Below are 16,550 nucleotides of genomic sequence, written 5' to 3' on the forward strand. Positions count from 1 at the left end.
TCCCCTCTCCAGGAGGTCGGGATGGACAAAGCAGCCATGGACATGACCCTTTTCCTAAAGCTCCAGAAACGGGTGAGGGAGCTCGAGCAGGAGAGGAAAAAGCTACAAAACCAACTGGAGAAAAAGGAACAAGAGAGCAAGAAATCCCAGGTATGAGCCGACTTTTCATCCATCCTAATATTTCATGGCTTTCCTTGGTTGTCTGATGTGTTCGAAGCAATTCTAGCAATCACTTCTACGTGTTGGCAGAACTCCGTTTAACGGCAATTAATACCATTATTATGGTGGTGCTGGCCGTCCTGTGCCATGCGCCAGTTCCTGGCTGTTTTTATGTATTAATTAATATCTCTTGAATCGCGCAGGTCATCGAAACGAAGCCTGAAGTGACTTCGGACCATGAGGATTTTGCGTACAACAGTCTGAAGGTGAGTGAGGAGCCTCCTGCTTGGTGCCGTCACCTATGGCGTGGATCCAAGAGCCAAAAAAAGGTGGAAATAACCCCAAACCTCCTATAATTTGATCCATCAGCACCTGAGCTGGGCTCACAGATGTTTCTCTTTGGGTCAACATCTGTTCTGCTCTGGTAGAATCATCATTGAATCATTTTGGTTGGGAGAGACGCTCACGTTCGAGTCCGACCATTAACCCACCAGATGTCTTTAGATATAAAACCAATCCATAAAATCCACCGAGAAAGGAGTAGAGAAATAATTTAAAGGTAAATTGGGAAAGGAATCCAGGGTGTTTTTGCAGCAAGATGTCCAGATGCTCATCTATTCCGCTCACACCTCCGCTGTGCTAAAACCTGCTATTGCTAATTTGGAAGGATTTATAATTATCAACACCCGTTTCCTATGGAAACGAGGTTTCCACAGCTGTGCTGGCTACACACTGTGTAAATTATATAAATTGCCCCCAGCTATTTTTGGAATTATTACATTTCCAAAAAAAAAGTAGATAGTGCATAGATAAGAGGAGACAAAGCGTGAAAAGGTGCTCAAGGTTGGACTTGATCTTGAGGGTCTTTTCAAACAGCCATAGTGGAAATTAGCGCAGCCGTCACTCACCTAACGAGTTGTGTAAATCAGCATCTTCCCACCTCATTTAATGAATTTAAAGGCAAGTTAAACATTGTGGGGCTTGCGGTGATTTCTTAATTGCGAAGGAAAAAGGGATGGAGAAGAAACCAACATGACCTACCTTGACTTGAGTGAGGCATTTGGCACAGTGTCCCACAGCATCCTCACAGCTGAACTGAGGGAGTGCGGTCTGGATGAGCAGGGAGTGAGGTGGAGTGTGAACTGGCTGAAGGGAAGAAGCCAGAGAGTCGTGGGCAATGGGGCAGAGTCCAGTTGAGGCCTGGATCCAGTGCAGTGCCTCAGGGGTCAGTACTGGGGCCACTATTATTCAATATATTCATCAATGATTTGGACATTAAGTGTAGAGTCTTGAATGTGGGCAGGAACAACCCCAGGTTCCAGTGTAAGTTGGGGAATGAGCTGTTGGAGAGCAATGAAAAGGGACCCGGGGGTCCTGGGGCCAGCAGGGTGAGCATGAGCCAGCACTGGGCCCTTGTGGCCAGGAAGGCCAATGGTACCTGGGGTGGGTTAGAAGGGGGTGGTCAGTAGGTCAGAGAGGTTCTCCTGCCCCTCTGCTCTGCCCTGGGGAGACCACACCTGGAATCTTGTGTCCAGTTGTGGCCCCTCAGTTCCAGAAGGACAGGGAACTGCTGGAGAGAGTCCAGCGCAGCCACCAAGATGCTGAAGGGAGTGGAGCATCTCCCGGGTGAGGAAAGGCTGAGGGAGCTGGACAAGAGGAGACTGAGGGGTGACTCATTCGTGGGGATCTATATGGAAAGGGGGAGTGTCCGGAGGATGGAGCCAGGCTCTTCTGGGTGACAACCAATGATAGGACAAGGGGTAATGGGTACAAACGAACACAGGAGGTTCCACTTAAATTAGAGAAGAAACTTCTCCATGGTGAGGGTGTCAGAGCCTGGCCCAGGCTGCCCAGGGAGGTTGTGGAGTCTCCTTCTCTGCAGACATTCAAACCCGCCTGGACACCTTCCTGTGGAACCTCAGCTGGGTGTTCCTGCTCCATGGGGGGATTGCACTGGATGAGCTTTCCAGGTCCCTTCCAACCCCTCACATTCTGGGATTCTGTGTTTGCCTTCTCTACAGTGGTACTTTTGCTTTTGTTTTCCAGAGGCAAGAGCTGGAGTCGGAGAACAAGAAGCTGAAAAACGAATTAAATGAGCTGCGCGAGGTTATCGCGGAGCGAGCAACCCACAACAACTCGGCCAACGATGGCGAGGAGAGTTACAACCTCTTGCTGAACCAGCTGAAATCAGCCAACGAAGAGCTGGAGGTGCGGAAGGAAGAGGTGCTCATCCTAAGGACGCAGATTATGAAGGCGGCCCAGCAAAAAGAGACGGGGAAAAACACGGTAATTGAGCGGGTATTGCGGTTTCTTTGCCTTTTCCGGTGTTGAAAATGTGCCCGAGCGATGCCATCTCTGCTTCGGCCTCTGGGCGTCAAGATGGTTCAAGGAGGTTCTGTAGGGTTATTGATGGATAAGATACAACCCGTGATGCGTGGACGTCCAAGATGTTCCCCATGATGTTTGTGCGACGACTGAATTATTCTGCAAAGAAACAGGATATGGAAAAACATCTTTTGGACCAGATTCTGCTCACTGGTGAAGCCGGAATATATTGCATTTGTATTGAAAACTCTCCCTTGGGTTCTTTAATTAACCGCGTTATCATTCCTGGAGGTTTCGGTGCGGTTTGTATTTCAAACCACGCTCCCCCTGATCTCCCAGGTTCTCCGCATCCTCCTTCCATCTCCCAATTTCACGCATGCGAATTCCCAGAAGCTCTTTACCCCCGAGGACACTCACGTTAAGGCAAATCGCGACTTTTTGGCTCTTAGGAATTCGAAAAAGCAAGAGGGAGATGTGCAGGGTGTCATTTTACTACCTTTTGCTTGTCGGCTTTAGGAGAACGTCACCAGCAACGCCAGCTGGCCCAACAGCGACAAGCACATCGACCAGGAGGATGCGATCGAAGCTTATCAGGGGATGTGCGAGACAAACCGGTAAGCGCGGCCTAGATTTCTTTCTCCAGCAGAACGAGGGTTTGGGCAAAATTGAACTCCGGACTAAAATGAATGAAAATTTTGGAGAGTTCTCAGCTTCTGGATTGTTTGCTGGACCTTGGGTAGCGAAGATGTTGCTGTGTGATGGGTGAGGAGCGCTCGGCATCGGAACAACGTGTCCCCAAGGGAAAGGAGATGCTGGGAAGGTAGAAAAACCAATGTCAAATTGAATAAGAGAAATAATTTGCGTTCAGCAAGGTAGTAGAAAGATTAAGTTGTGGCTTAATAGCTTTTAATAACACTACATCCCCCAAATTCCTGCCATACTACGGGCTGGATATTCTGAATTTACATCTATTTTATATTTGAGTCCAGATATAGTTTAAAACCCTATATTTCAGCTTTGCTTTGTGCTGAGGACCCAGAGGCTCATCCCTGGATCAGGACCAATAGTTACATTGATGCTTAGTGATTTACTTAATGACTCATTAATCACCACCAGCTTCCCTGTTATATAGCTCAGGTGACAATATTGGAAATAATAACCATGCAGCTCAAGGTTTAGGCTTTTAAATTAATTACGGTGATAACTTGCAAGCGATTTCTGTAGAGAACGTGGGGTATTTTAGTTGCTTTTTGCAAGGCCGGCGGTGGCTTCACATGGAAAAAAGGTTTAGGATAAAGGAGAAATGAGGTTTTGTGAATCGTGTCCGTTCGACTCATTTCAGGCTTGTTTGAGGTCTACCCGGTATTGTAGGAAATTCTTTCGGCACATATTAATTAATCTAATTAGCTCGGATTTTTGGTAAAAATAGGAATATCTCTGGAATTACGGTAACTTGCCAGGAGGTTGAACTGGGTGATCAATTAATAAAATAAATTAAGAAAAAGTAATAAGGATTCTGCATCTTTTCCCCTTCTGCAACTGACCTTTCGTCTTTCTCTGTCCTCTCGTTTCCTTTTCTCTGTCCTTTATTTCTAGCAAGACTGAGGACTGGGGGTATCTCAATGAAGATGGCGAGCTCGGCTTGGCTTATCAAGGTTTAAAGCAAGTTGCCAGGTCAAAACGCTTTCTTTCTTTCTCCCCTACTGTTTCCCTTTGGTTTCTTTCTCTTCCTTTGCTGTTGTCCTGTTGTCCTCTTTGGGACCTGTTGTCCTCTTTGGGACCTGTTGTCCTCATTGGGGCCCGTTGTCCTCTTTGAGGCCTCTTTGGAGCCCGTTGTCCTCTTTGAGGCCTCTTTGGGGCCCGTTGTCCTCTTTGAGGCCTCTTTGGAGCCCGTTGTCCTCTTTGAGGACTCTTTGGGGCCCGTTGTCCTCTTTGAGGACTCTTTGGGGCCGGTTGTCCTCTTTGAGGCCTCTTTGGGGCCCGTTGTCCTCTTTGAGGCCTCTTTGGGGCCCGTTGTCCTCTTTGAGGCCTCTTTGGGGCCCGTTGTCCTCTTTGAGGCCTCTTTGGGGCCCGTTGTCCTCTTTGAGGCCTCTTTGGGGCCCGTTGTCCTCTTTGAGGCCTCTTTGGGGCCAGTTGTCCTCTTTGAGGCCTCTTTGGGGCCCGTTGTCCTCTTTGAGGCCTCTTTGGGGCCCGTTGTCCTCTTTGAGGCCTCTTTGGGGCCCGTTGTCCTCTTTGGGATCAGCCCAACTAAAGTAATGAAGATCCTGTAATTTTCAAAGGAGCCGTCGTGGTTCTAATTAGGCATTGCTAATGTTGGCCGTAGTCACTGATGACGGAGCTGTGTTTCAACCAAGGGTGACAGGACAAACTATTAGCAAAAAAATGGGAGAAAAGCTGGTTTTGGTGACTTCTATCAGTTGCGTATCGTGTTGTTGGTATTTGTATGGCATGGAATACAAGGAAACAAATCTTTTTACAAATCAGCTGTGATGTTTGGAAGGGGACGAGCGAAACAAATCCCCATCAAGTTGAGCTTTAGGAAAACCTGCAGGTGTTGATCTGTGTTGCTTCTTTGCTAATGGGAAGAGTAAAGGAACTCAAATTTGGGAGTCTCAAGGCATATCAGGGTAAGAGGGTCATTAGGAGCAGTCAACACGGCTTCACCAAGGGGAAGTGGTGCTTGACCAACCTCATTGACTTTGATGAGGACGTAACGAGATGGATGGATGATGGCAGAGAGGTGGACGTGGTCTACCTTGACTTGAGTGAGGGATTTGGCACAGTGTCCCACAGCATCCTCACAGCTGAACTGAGGGAGTGCGGTCTGGACAATCGGGTAGTGAGGTGGAGTGTGAACTGGCTGAAGGGAAGAAGCCAGAGAGTCGTGGGCAATGGGGCAGAGTCCAGTTGAGGCCTGGATCCAGTGCAGTGCCTCAGGGGGCAGTGCTGGGACCGCTGTTATTCAATATATTCATCAATGATTTGGATGAGGGAACAGAGTGACTGTCAGCAAGTTTGCTGGTGACACCAAACTGGGAGGAGTGGTGACACTGGAAGCTGTGCTGCCATCAGAGACCTGGACAGGCTGGAGAGTTGGGCAGGAAAATGGAATGAAATAGAACAAGGGCAAGTGTAGAGTCTGGAATCTGGGCAGGAACAACCCCAGGTTCCAGTGTAAGTTGGGGAATGAGCTGTTGGAGAGCAGCGTAGGGGAAAAGGTCCTGGGGCCAGCAGGGTGACCATGAGCCAGCACTGGGCCCTTGTGGCCAGGAAGGCCGATGGTACCTGGGGTGGGTTAGAAGGGGGTGGTCAGTAGGTCAGAGAGGTTCTCCTGCCCCTCTGCTCTGCCCTGGGGAGACCACACCTGGAATCTTGTGTCCAGTTGTGGCCCCTCAGTTCCAGAAGGACAGGGAACTGCTGCAGAGAGTCCAGCGTAGGGCAACAAAGATGCTGAAGGGAGTGGAGCATCTCCCGTGTGAGGAAAGGCTGAGGGAGCTGGGGCTCTGGAGCTGCAGAACAGGAGACTGAGGAGTGACTCATTAATGGTTATAAATATATAAAGGATGAGTGTCAGGAGGATGGAGCCAGGCTCTTCTGGGTGACAACCAGTGATAGGACAAGGGGTAATGGGTTCAAACTGGAACACAGGAGGTTCCACTTAAATATGAGAAGAAACTTTTTGATGGTGAGGGTGTCAGAGCCTGGCCCAGGCTGCCCAGGGGGGTTGTGGAGTCTCCTTCTCTGCAGACATTCAAACCCCCTGGACCCCTTCCTGTGGAACCTCAGCTGGGTGTTCCTGCTCCATGGGGGGATTGCACTGGATGAGCTTTCCAGCTCCCTTCCAATCCCTGACACTCTGTGATTCTGTGGGAAGCATCTCCCAAGTTGGCTGATTTTGAAGGATCTAAACTCAAAACGGTGGCTACCACCACGATACCAAAATCACAGACCCATCCATTCCATCCCTTTCTCAGGTTGCTGGAAGCGCAGCTCCAGGAGCAGAGACGAGAGCACGAAGAGGAGGTGGAAGCTCTGAAAAACGAGGTGGACGCCATGAGAGAAGAGTTGGAGAAACAGCAACAGGCTTTTCTGCAGAGCCTGCAGCTCCCGCCCGAGGCCCAGGTGGAGTTTGGACTTCAGCAAGAAATTACACGGCTCACCAATGAGAATCTGGTAAGAGGATATATTGAAAATGTACCCTGAGCGGGAGGAAATCGCTTTGGGTGATGTGTTGTGAGTATTTACCTGCTGTAGGTTACTTCTAGAAGAAGCAGACGCGTGACATCCACGACGTTCATGGTTTTGCTGAGCAATCCAGGAATAACACGGCTCTTCTTCTCCCAAAATGCTCACATCGTGTAGTAGTGGTGCATAAACCACGACTCCAGCCTCAAACTCACCCCAAATGAGCTGCTTTGGGGTTTAATTTCTTTAATTTTTAAACCCAACGCGTCTTCTGTTTTGCAGGATCTCAAAGAATTGCTCGAGAAGTTGGAGAAGAACGAGAAGAAGCTCAAGAAGCAACTCAAGATTTACATGAAGAAGGTCCAAGATTTTGAAGGTGACTTGGCTGTTGGTAGATATTGGGCTTCTGCTTCTACACCTTAAAGATCTGTAGACTTTTCTCTTTAAAACCATCCTATTTTATGAAATTTGGATGGAAGCACGAGGCTCAATACTTCTTGATGTTTTTATCAGTTTGAAGCTGATACGATTGGAAATTTAATGCCTAATGCTTTGACCTGGCGTCTGCTCGAAGGCCCGTGGAGGATGTGAATCATTTTGGATCACCTTTCACGCTCTTTTCGCAGCGTCCCAAGCCGCGCTACCGGCCGAGAGGAGGCGGAACGAGCGTAACATGCAAGTTACCGTCCAGAGGAAGGAGAAAGATTTTCAGGGCATGTTGGAATATTATAAAGAAGACGAGCCGCTTCTCATCCGAAACCTCGTAACAGGTGAGGAAATCGCTCTGCTCCTGGGTTTGGCTCCTTTTTCTCTTGCCCAGGAGTTTGTAACCTTGAGATTCAAACTGGCTTAAGGAGAGAAGCCAGAGAGTCGTGGTTAATGGGGCAGAGTCCAGTTGAGGCCTGGATCCAGTGCAGTGCCTCAGGGGGCAGTGCTGGGGCCGCTATTATTCAATATATTCATCAATGATTTGGATGAGGGAATAGAGTGACTGTCAGCAAGTTTGCTGGTGACACCAAGCTGGGAGGAGTGGTGACACTGGAAGCTGTGCTGCCATCAGAGACCTGGACAGGCTGGAGAGTTGGGCAGGGAAAATGGAATGAAATAGAACAAGGGCAAGTGTAGAGTCTGGAATCTGGGCAGGAACAACCCCAGGTTCCAGTGTAAGGTGGGGAATGAGCTGTTGGAGAGCAGTGAAAAGGGAGCTGGGGGTCCTGGGGCCAGCAGGGTGAGCATGAGCCAGCACTGGGCCCTTGTGGCCAGGAAGGCCAATGGTACCTGGGGTGGGTTAGAAGGGGGTGGTCAGTAGGTCAGAGAGGTTCTCCTGCCCCTCTGCTCTGCCCTGGGGAGACCACACCTGGAATCTTGTGTCCAGTTGTGGCCCCTCAGCTCCAGAAGGACAGGGAACTGCTGCAGAGAGTCCAGCGCAGCCACCAAGATGCTGGAGGGAGTGGAGCATCTCCCGGGTGAGGAAAGGCTGAGGGAGCTGGGGCTCTGGAGCTGGAGAAGAGGAGACTGAGGGGGGACCTTACTAATGTCTATAAGTATATGAAAGGTGAGTGCCATGAGGATGGAGCCAGGCTCTTCTCGGTGACAACCAATGATAGGACAAGGGGTAATGGGTTCAAACTGGAACACAGGAGGTTCCACTTAAATATGAGAAGAAACTTGTTCCTGGTGAGGGTGTCAGAGCCTGGCCCAGGCTGCCCAGGGAGGTTGTGGAGTCTCCTTCTGTGCAGACATTCAAACCCGCCTGGACACCTTCCTGTGGAACCTCAGCTGGGTGTTCCTGCTCCATGGGGGGATTGCACTGGATGATCTTCTGAGGTCCCTTCCAATCCCAAACATACTGTGATAATATATAGATATAATAGCAAAAAAAAAAATGGAAAATGCACAAAGTAGGCCGCAGTTTAACTTGCTGAGCTTCATACCTTCAGAGGCCGCAAATTCCCGCAGCTGCCGTTCCTATTCAGTATCTTGAGGGGAAAAAGTGATTTGCTACGTCACAAATTCATAGTGGGGGGTTCATAACCTGCGGGAGATATTCCCGAAAGCTTCAGGGAGCTTTGCTAAGAGTATTTGTGCGCTGCTCGAGTAGGTTTTTACGTGGTAGAGCTCTAGTCGTGCATCTGTAATGGGATCATGTCACAAAGCGCGGGCTCTTGCGCTTTGCCCGGCTCCGGTTGCACCTCTGGCTCCGTGTCCGTGCTGCAAAGATCCACGTTGCAGAGCCAAAATCTCATCGTCCGGAAGACTTTGGGGTTTGCTTGGGTGCATCTCCAGCTCTTTTTTTGCTGGAAGTGGGTGAATTTTAAAAGGATTCTTTTAAAAACCAACGCAAACGTTTCAGATCTCAAGCCTCAGGCCGTGTCCGCGACCGTCCCCTGCCTTCCCGCCTACATCCTCTACATGTGCATCCGACACGCGGATTATATCAACGACGACCAGAAAGTCCACTCCTTGCTCACCTCCACCATCAACGGCGTCAAGAAAGTGCTGAAGGTGGGTGGCCGTTGCCTTTTGTCTTGGCGTGAGGTGGTTCGAACCACATCAAAGTTCGCCTTCCGTAGCCATTTTCCAACCTGATCTTAGCAAAAAGAATTGCTTATGTTTATACATTTAAAAAATAACGTTTGTGAGGAACGAATAGCTCATATTGCCCGTCTACGGAGAGCGATCTTCTTGATCTCAAGCTCAAAACGATGGTTTAATTTTGCTCCTTCAGAAACACAGCGATGATTTTGAGATGACGTCGTTCTGGCTGGCGAATACGTGTCGCCTCCTGCACTGTTTGAAGCAGTACAGCGGAGACGCGGTAAGAAAATAGGATAATATCATATATATATAATATTAATTAAAAATATAGTGATTTTGCCGGGTGATAAATGGGTGGAATAACAAAACGGGCTGTTTTAACCTCTCGGCGTTCAGGGGTTTATGACGCAGAACACGCCGAAGCAGAACGAGCACTGTCTGAAGAACTTCGACCTGACCGAATATCGCCAGGTGCTGAGCCACCTCTCCATCCAGATCTACCAGCAGCTCATCAAGGTGGCCGAGGGCGTCCTCCAACCCATGATCGGTACCTTCGCGCTTGATTTTGACCGTTGTTATATATCCTGAGGGCTTTTCATGACTTTGTACGGTGACTTTTCCCCCAAAGGACTTTTTCCCCCTTTCCCCTACGCTGCTCTCTAACAGCTCATTCCCCAACTTACACTGGAACCTGGGGTTGTTCCTACCCAATTCCATCGCTGCGTGTACCTCCTGCTCCTTGTGCAAAGTTGTCCTCTTCTTTTATCAATCAGGCTGGAAGAATTTGATTCCTTTTAATCTGTTTTTCATTCCTCTCAGTCCTTTGAGCCAATGAATCGCTTGAAGCACAGAATTTCAGGCTCTGCGGTGGGGATAGAGGGAGACTTGATTACAACTCAAAGCAGACACATTCCCAGTTTCTGTGATTTCTGTGTAGTAACAGGTGGATAAAGGCTTTTTTAGCTCATTTTTTCCTCTTTTTTCAGTGTCTGCGGTGCTGGAAAACGAAAGCATCCAGGGGCTTTCCGGTGTCAAACCCATGGGCTACAGGAATCGCTCCTCCAGCGTGGAAGACGGCGACAGCTACAGCTTGGACGCGCTAATTCGCCAGCTGAACACGTTCCACAGCGTCATGAGCGACCAGGGTTTGGACCCGGAGATCGTGCAGCAGGTTTTCAAGCAGCTCTTCTACATGATCAACGCGGTCGCCCTGAACAATCTCCTGCTCAGGAAGGACGTTTGCTCGTGGAGCACGGGCATGCAGCTCAGGTACGATCGGATTTGGGATCCTTTGCGTGTTCCTCTTGAGCATGAGAGCGAAACGGGCGAAAGCACCTTTTGCGTAGATGTTTTCAAAGGTGATTTAAACATTTAAAAGCTTCGTTTTAATTGACTTTTGAAATTTGGATGTCTCTGAATGCTGTAGAAAAGCACAACCCTTGTGCTCTTCAGCTGTTACATGGCTCATTTATTTCTAAGACAACAGAGAGTACACATTTTGCTTTGAGTTGTTGAGTATTCGGCTTCGCTCTGGTTGTCTCTTGTCACGAGTATGGCAAACGTGCATCAAAAGACACATATAGAATCATTTTGCTAGGAAGATAACCTCAAGATTGAGTCCAACTCTTAGCCCAACACTAAACCACGTCATTAAGAACCTCATCTCTGTTTGCTGGTGACACCAAGCTGGGAGGAGTGGCTGACACTGGAAGCTGTGCTGCCATCCAGAGACCTGGACAGGCTGGAGAGTTGGGGAAAATGGAATGAAATAGAACAAGGGCAAGTGTAGAGTCTTGAATCTGGGCAGGAACAACCCCAGGTTCCAGTGTAAGTTGGGGAATGAGCTGTTAGAGAGCAGTGAAAAGGGACCTGGTGGTCCCGGGGCCAGCAGGGTGAGCATGAGCCAGCACTGGGCCCTTGTGGCCAGGAAGGCCAATGGTACCTGGGGTGGGTTAGAAGGGGGTGGTCAGTAGGTCAGAGAGGTTCTCCTGCCCCTCTGCTCTGCCCTGGGGAGACCACACCTGGAATATTGTGTCCAGTTGTGGCCCCTCAGCTCCAGAAGGACAGGGAACTGCTGGAGAGAGTCCAGCGCAGCCACCAAGATGCTGAAGGGAGTGGAGCATCTCCCGGGTGAGGAAAGGCTGAGGGAGCTGGGGCTCTGGAGCTGGAGAAGGAGACTGAGGGGTGACCTCATTCATGGTTATAAATATATAAAGGATGAGTGTCAGGAGGATGGAGCCAGGCTCTTCTCGGTGACAACCAATGACAGGACAAGGGGCAATGGGTTCAAACTGGAACACAGGAGGTTCCACTTAAATATGAGAAGCAACTTGTTTGGGGTGAGGGTGTCAGAGCCTGGCCCAGGCTGCCCAGGGAGGTTGTGGAGTCTCCTTCTCTGCAGACATTCAAACCCGCCTGGACACCTTCCTGTGGAACCTCAGCTGGGTGTTCCTGCTCCATGGGGGGATTGCACTGGATGAGCTTTCCACGTCCCTTCCAATCCCCGACATTCTGGGATTCTGTGATTCTGTATTTCCAACCCCTCCAGGGATGGTGACTCCAGCACTGCCCTGGGCAGCCTGTTCCAATGCCCCACAGCCCTTTGGGGAAGAAATTGTTCCCCACATCCAACCTCAACCTCCCCTGGCGCAACTTGAGGCTGTTTCTTTGTGTCCCTGTCTCCCCTCAGTCCCCCAGGTCCCTCAGCCGCTCCCATCGCGCTTGTCCTCCATATACCAGCACTGCAACACACCCCGAGTCTCGCAGAGGATTTTTGAGGTGATCTTATCTCTCATCTCACGTCTTATCTTTGCCGCTCGCGCAGGTTTAACATCAGCCAGCTGGAGGAATGGCTGCACGGGAAGAACCTGCAGCAGAGCGGAGCGGCGCAGACGTTGGAGCCCTTGATCCAAGCGGCGCAGCTGCTGCAGCTCAAAAAGAAAACGTCGGAAGACGCCGAGGCCATTTGCTCCTTGTGCACGTCGCTCACCACGCAGCAGGTGGGGAGCGGGGCGGCGATTTCTATGTTCAAAGATTAAACCCAGCGCTAGAGGGGTTCGTGGTATAAGTCAGACGCGTGGGACTTTAAACCCAGCTGCTCTTCCCAGGTCTAACCTGGCTAAGTCTGTGGGGTGCCCAGAAAAATATGGATTTGGGGTTGAGAATGGCCCCTCTAGGCTGGATCTGACCTTAAACTTGGAGACTCCGTTCCAGGAGGATCTAAACTCGTGTTCTTTACCGCTGGATTGCGTGGTCTTAAGTTGATGATGTCGTAGGAGGGAGAAGCCAGAGGTATAAACTGATCTCTGGTGATTCTTGGGCATCTTTTCTCCATCTTTAAATGTGGCGATAGGCGGTAGTGGGGGAGCAGAAGTGTTGTGGAGGTGACATCAGCCATACTGGTCACTCATGTCACCGTGTGCCACCTCACTGAAGTCCCTGGATAAACCCCTCGTTCAGTTTAATTCCCAATTTACAAATATTGCCACAAAAAGTGATTTGAGCAGATCTGGAGATGCTTCACACACCTTCCAGCAGACAAAAAGGAACATCAGGATGGTTCTTGTGCTACTTCTGCTTCTCAAGAGGGTCATGGGAAGCTTGTTCTGGTTGTATCAAGACAAAATATCAGTGGTGCTTTGAATTCTGGACTCCTCGTGATTGTCTGTAACGCTCTTTTGTTCTCAACAGATTGTAAAGATCCTTAATCTCTACACTCCAGTGAATGAGTTTGAAGAACGTGTGACTGTGGCTTTCATACGAGACATCCAGGTAAATTAGAGGCTTTAAAGTGGGGGGGATAGTAACGAGTTAATGCAGATTTCAGTAGCATAACTCAGGCGTTTTGTAATTTTGCTTGTTGTCCTGGGTTTCATGCTCTTGCAACACACAGCTGCAGGGATAACGAGGCCGTTAATTACAAAGTGCAATAAGCAATTAAGTTCCCAGCTCAGCTAATGCAACGTGACTCAGAAGTGAGGCTACGGGAATCGGTGAGAAATTGAATTATTTCTGAGCTACAAGGCAACTAAGGGAGAAATAAAGACATTAAACCCAAACGTTTTGTACATTCTCAAGCCTTTGATGCTGAGAAATGCAAAGAAAAGCCAACGATTGATCGATTTTTCTTATTCTGCACCTCGCAGACGCATTTGCAGGAGCGAAACGACCCTCCGCAGCTGCTCTTGGACTTCAAGCACATGTTCCCGGTTTTGTTCCCCTTCAACCCTTCCTCCATAACCATGGACTCCATTCACATCCCCGCCTCGCTCAACTTGGAATTTCTCCAGAAAGTCTGAAGAAAATGGGATTAAGCTCAGCCTTCCTTACCCAGAGACCTCCAGCAAAGAGAGAAAACTCACTCAAAGGAGCTCTTTAAACAACAGGTTTAAAAGAACCACCGATCCACAGTAATAAATGGATGTTAAACTGTAAAGTAAAAGAAGAGACTGATCTATATGTGATTCTTTTTTCTTTTGGGGGGGTAATTTGCAGCTCAGAATAATAATACTTGAAATGTAGATTTAATTTTGACTGCTTGATTTGATGTTGACGCGGTTCAGAGCCCCAAAACCGCTAACAAAGAAGAACCATGAGCGGGAGCCGACTCACTTTGTGTCGATGAAGAAATGGCACTTAAACCCAAAATCTGAGACACTTTTGCTGCCTTGAGGGACGTGGAAATTGTCTAATAGCGAGGTGGTTTTGTCTGTGTTAATAACGTGATATTCAATTCTGCCTCTTGTTGCTAAGATCTATCACGATAGCGAGTTAGGAAGTAGATTGCAGAAGGTGCGATACGTATTTATCAGGCTTGGATGCGGCGACGTGGAATTCATCACAAATTCGAGGTTTGAAAGATTCGCTTGCTCCCCTATGTACATCCAGCTTGGGCTTAATTCCGTTATCAAGTGGCTCACAAAGCTTTAGTCCTGGTGAAATAATCTTGAGACAAGGGACAACTTTAGGCCTCCTGCTTCTAGGATAGGCGAGCGTCATCCTAATCCCTGCTCTTGGCTTTTCCTCTGCTTTTAAAAGTCGAAAGCTTTGATGCAGCGGCCGTCGAGGTTCCGAATCTCACGCGTGGATAAGACGCGCAAAACCAACCTGGTTTAATAATTGCTGCTGTTTCTGTTGGCTGGGTTAGGCCCAGCCTTAGCGGTCCACGGCAAAATTGTGTTCGGTTCAAGAGCCAGCTGAAATTTTAATAGTCGTGCAAATACAGGGCTTAGAAAAATGAAGAAGAAAAGCAAATGAAGACGTGAAATTGAAAGGGAACGGATGAGCAATGAAACGCTTTCACCCAAAATTGCAACGTAGTCGTTTAAACCGTTGAGGAGTCAACACAAACTCTTTGCCTACAACCAATTGCAACCCATTCCAATTCTATTCCGATTTTTTATATAATTAACTTATAAATTAAAACAAATCAACCTCCTCCTCGGATTAAAATGTGAAGTCACTTAACACCCAAAATCCCACCACGCTGCAGCCACCTTTTGAGATACGGAGCGTTTTGATTTCAACATCGTGTATGTAATCTATGTATATACAAACTACTAGTCCTGTATGTACCATATATGTATATTACGAGCCAAAAAAAGCACATTTTTAAAGAAATGGAGCGCTGTGAAGAGACCTATTGGTGGGTAAATCCCATGTTTCGAATGGTTTAGGCCCAGCCTAAGGCCAGACTTAAAAGTTATCTTCCTCTAATCATCGCCCAATTAATTATAGACTAAAATGTATTGCTTGTATAGTACCAGCGCTACCTCTAAATCATCATCCTCAAGCATTTGCGTCTACTGGGTCTATACAGTAGTGCCTTTCTATACAATAACGATAATTTGTGCCCTCTCCCATCACCTCTTCTGCAATAGTTTAATTTATCGCACCTACCTCTTCTCACTTGTTGCAAACGGATGTTTTTGCAATGCTCTGAATTTTATTTTATCCCTTTTTCCCCCCCCAAACGCATCGCAGTTTAAAATAATAAAAATAAAGCGGAATTTGGGCTTTTCTGTGAGGCGATTTTGCCGAAGTTTCAAGTATCCTAAAAGTATCTAAAAAGCCTTTGGATGAGATACAAACCAGAATTGGAGCCCTGTGGCTCGTTTGCCTGCTATTTCAACTTAAACCGCTCCAATCACACCGAAAATATTAAGAAGATAACGAACTTCCCCTCGTCTCGTTTGCAGAACCAAGCGGAAAAGACGCACTTGAAACACGACAGGTTGGTTTGGTCCCGTTTGCAACGATAAATGAACGAACAAAACTCCGCCAAGTGCGTATTTCAGAGCGTATTAAGCTGATAAATCAGCGTTTTGCCCTTGGAGATGAATAATTAAAACCTAATTAAAACAAATTGCACGAAGCTTTTTCCTCCGACTTTATTGTTTCACGTTTATTCCGGTTATAAATTGATTTTTCTAACGATATAGATCTTGAAACAATCCAGAGGACGTAGTCCCAATGAATATATCATTTCCTTTATAATATAAAAGTCAGACTTTAGAATTTTGTTGAAATAAGAAAAATGTGCTATTATAGCGCAACGTCTGTTTTGTTTGTTGAGGGATTTTCGGGGGGATGCGAAGCTTAATTACCTTAAAAAGCAGAAGGTAAAGCTGCTCTTAACGAAGTTAAATGATATACAGGAGATACTGTAGATGAAATAAATACCGCTTATAAAATATCTTTCCATTTGGAACAAATCTGTAAACTACACTTCTGTTTATAGGAAAACGCTTGTAATAGTCACTGTAATATTCAGCTGTGGATACAAAAAAATATGTGAAATAAACACTTTTGAAGAAATCCTGACTTTTGGTCCAAAAGGGAAGAGTGAAAAATACCCTTCAATATCCTCCAGGTGGGAAACATTTGTATTTTAGAGTTACAAAGTGCTTTACAAACACAAATGAACACTCTCAAAGCTTTTACTTAAGGCTTTAAAAGGTGTAGGAGTTAGAACTTAATGAAGGTGTATTGTGAGCTAATTAGAAACTAATTAAAGGTGGAATCTTCTGAGCTGTTGTTGATGAATGAAGGGGATGTGGTGCCAGGTAAATCAATGGCAGAGAGAGGAAAAAATAGCATAAAATCTGCCTATTTTAAATATAAAGTTGCGTGTTGCTGTGTGAATAGATTCATTAAACCATTGCAATTATATAGGGGAAGCTGCTGAACGATTATTTTGAATCAAACATTGTATTATTTGCAGGAAAACAGTACAAAATTGATGAAACTTAAACTGAATGAAGACAACTTTTCTTCGTATGCAAATTATACTCATCTGCCAGACAGTCTCAGGTTTTACCCACCCAAATCATACCTCAACGTGT

The 16,550-nt window shown here is 47.4% G+C and overlaps 1 protein-coding gene across 2 annotated transcripts in view; it reads left to right on the top strand.

Moving 5' to 3' along the window:
• Window positions 1–16,023, top strand: part of LOC136114514 (unconventional myosin-Vb-like) — an 83,856-nt gene extending 67,833 nt beyond the window's left edge. The window contains exons 26-40 of one of the 2 annotated variants that reach the window (XM_065859876.2): window positions 13–150; window positions 363–425; window positions 2,206–2,445; window positions 3,001–3,098; window positions 4,081–4,158; window positions 6,459–6,657; window positions 6,952–7,045; window positions 7,296–7,439; window positions 9,023–9,174; window positions 9,398–9,487; window positions 9,604–9,754; window positions 10,194–10,476; window positions 12,032–12,206; window positions 12,898–12,978; window positions 13,353–16,023. In XM_065859876.2, the coding sequence (XP_065715948.1) occupies window positions 13–150; window positions 363–425; window positions 2,206–2,445; window positions 3,001–3,098; window positions 4,081–4,158; window positions 6,459–6,657; window positions 6,952–7,045; window positions 7,296–7,439; window positions 9,023–9,174; window positions 9,398–9,487; window positions 9,604–9,754; window positions 10,194–10,476; window positions 12,032–12,206; window positions 12,898–12,978; window positions 13,353–13,505 (2,139 nt within the window). In that variant the 3' untranslated portion in view covers window positions 13,506–16,023. The remainder of the gene's footprint in view (window positions 1–12; window positions 151–362; window positions 426–2,205; window positions 2,446–3,000; window positions 3,099–4,080; window positions 4,159–6,458; window positions 6,658–6,951; window positions 7,046–7,295; window positions 7,440–9,022; window positions 9,175–9,397; window positions 9,488–9,603; window positions 9,755–10,193; window positions 10,477–12,031; window positions 12,207–12,897; window positions 12,979–13,352) is intronic. The other variant, XM_071801686.1, reaches the window with a different exon arrangement.
• Window positions 16,024–16,550: the final 527 nt, after the last annotated feature.

Source organism: Patagioenas fasciata, chromosome W, assembly GCF_037038585.1.
Source record: "Patagioenas fasciata isolate bPatFas1 chromosome W, bPatFas1.hap1, whole genome shotgun sequence".
Classification (NCBI taxonomy): domain Eukaryota; kingdom Metazoa; phylum Chordata; class Aves; order Columbiformes; family Columbidae; genus Patagioenas; species Patagioenas fasciata.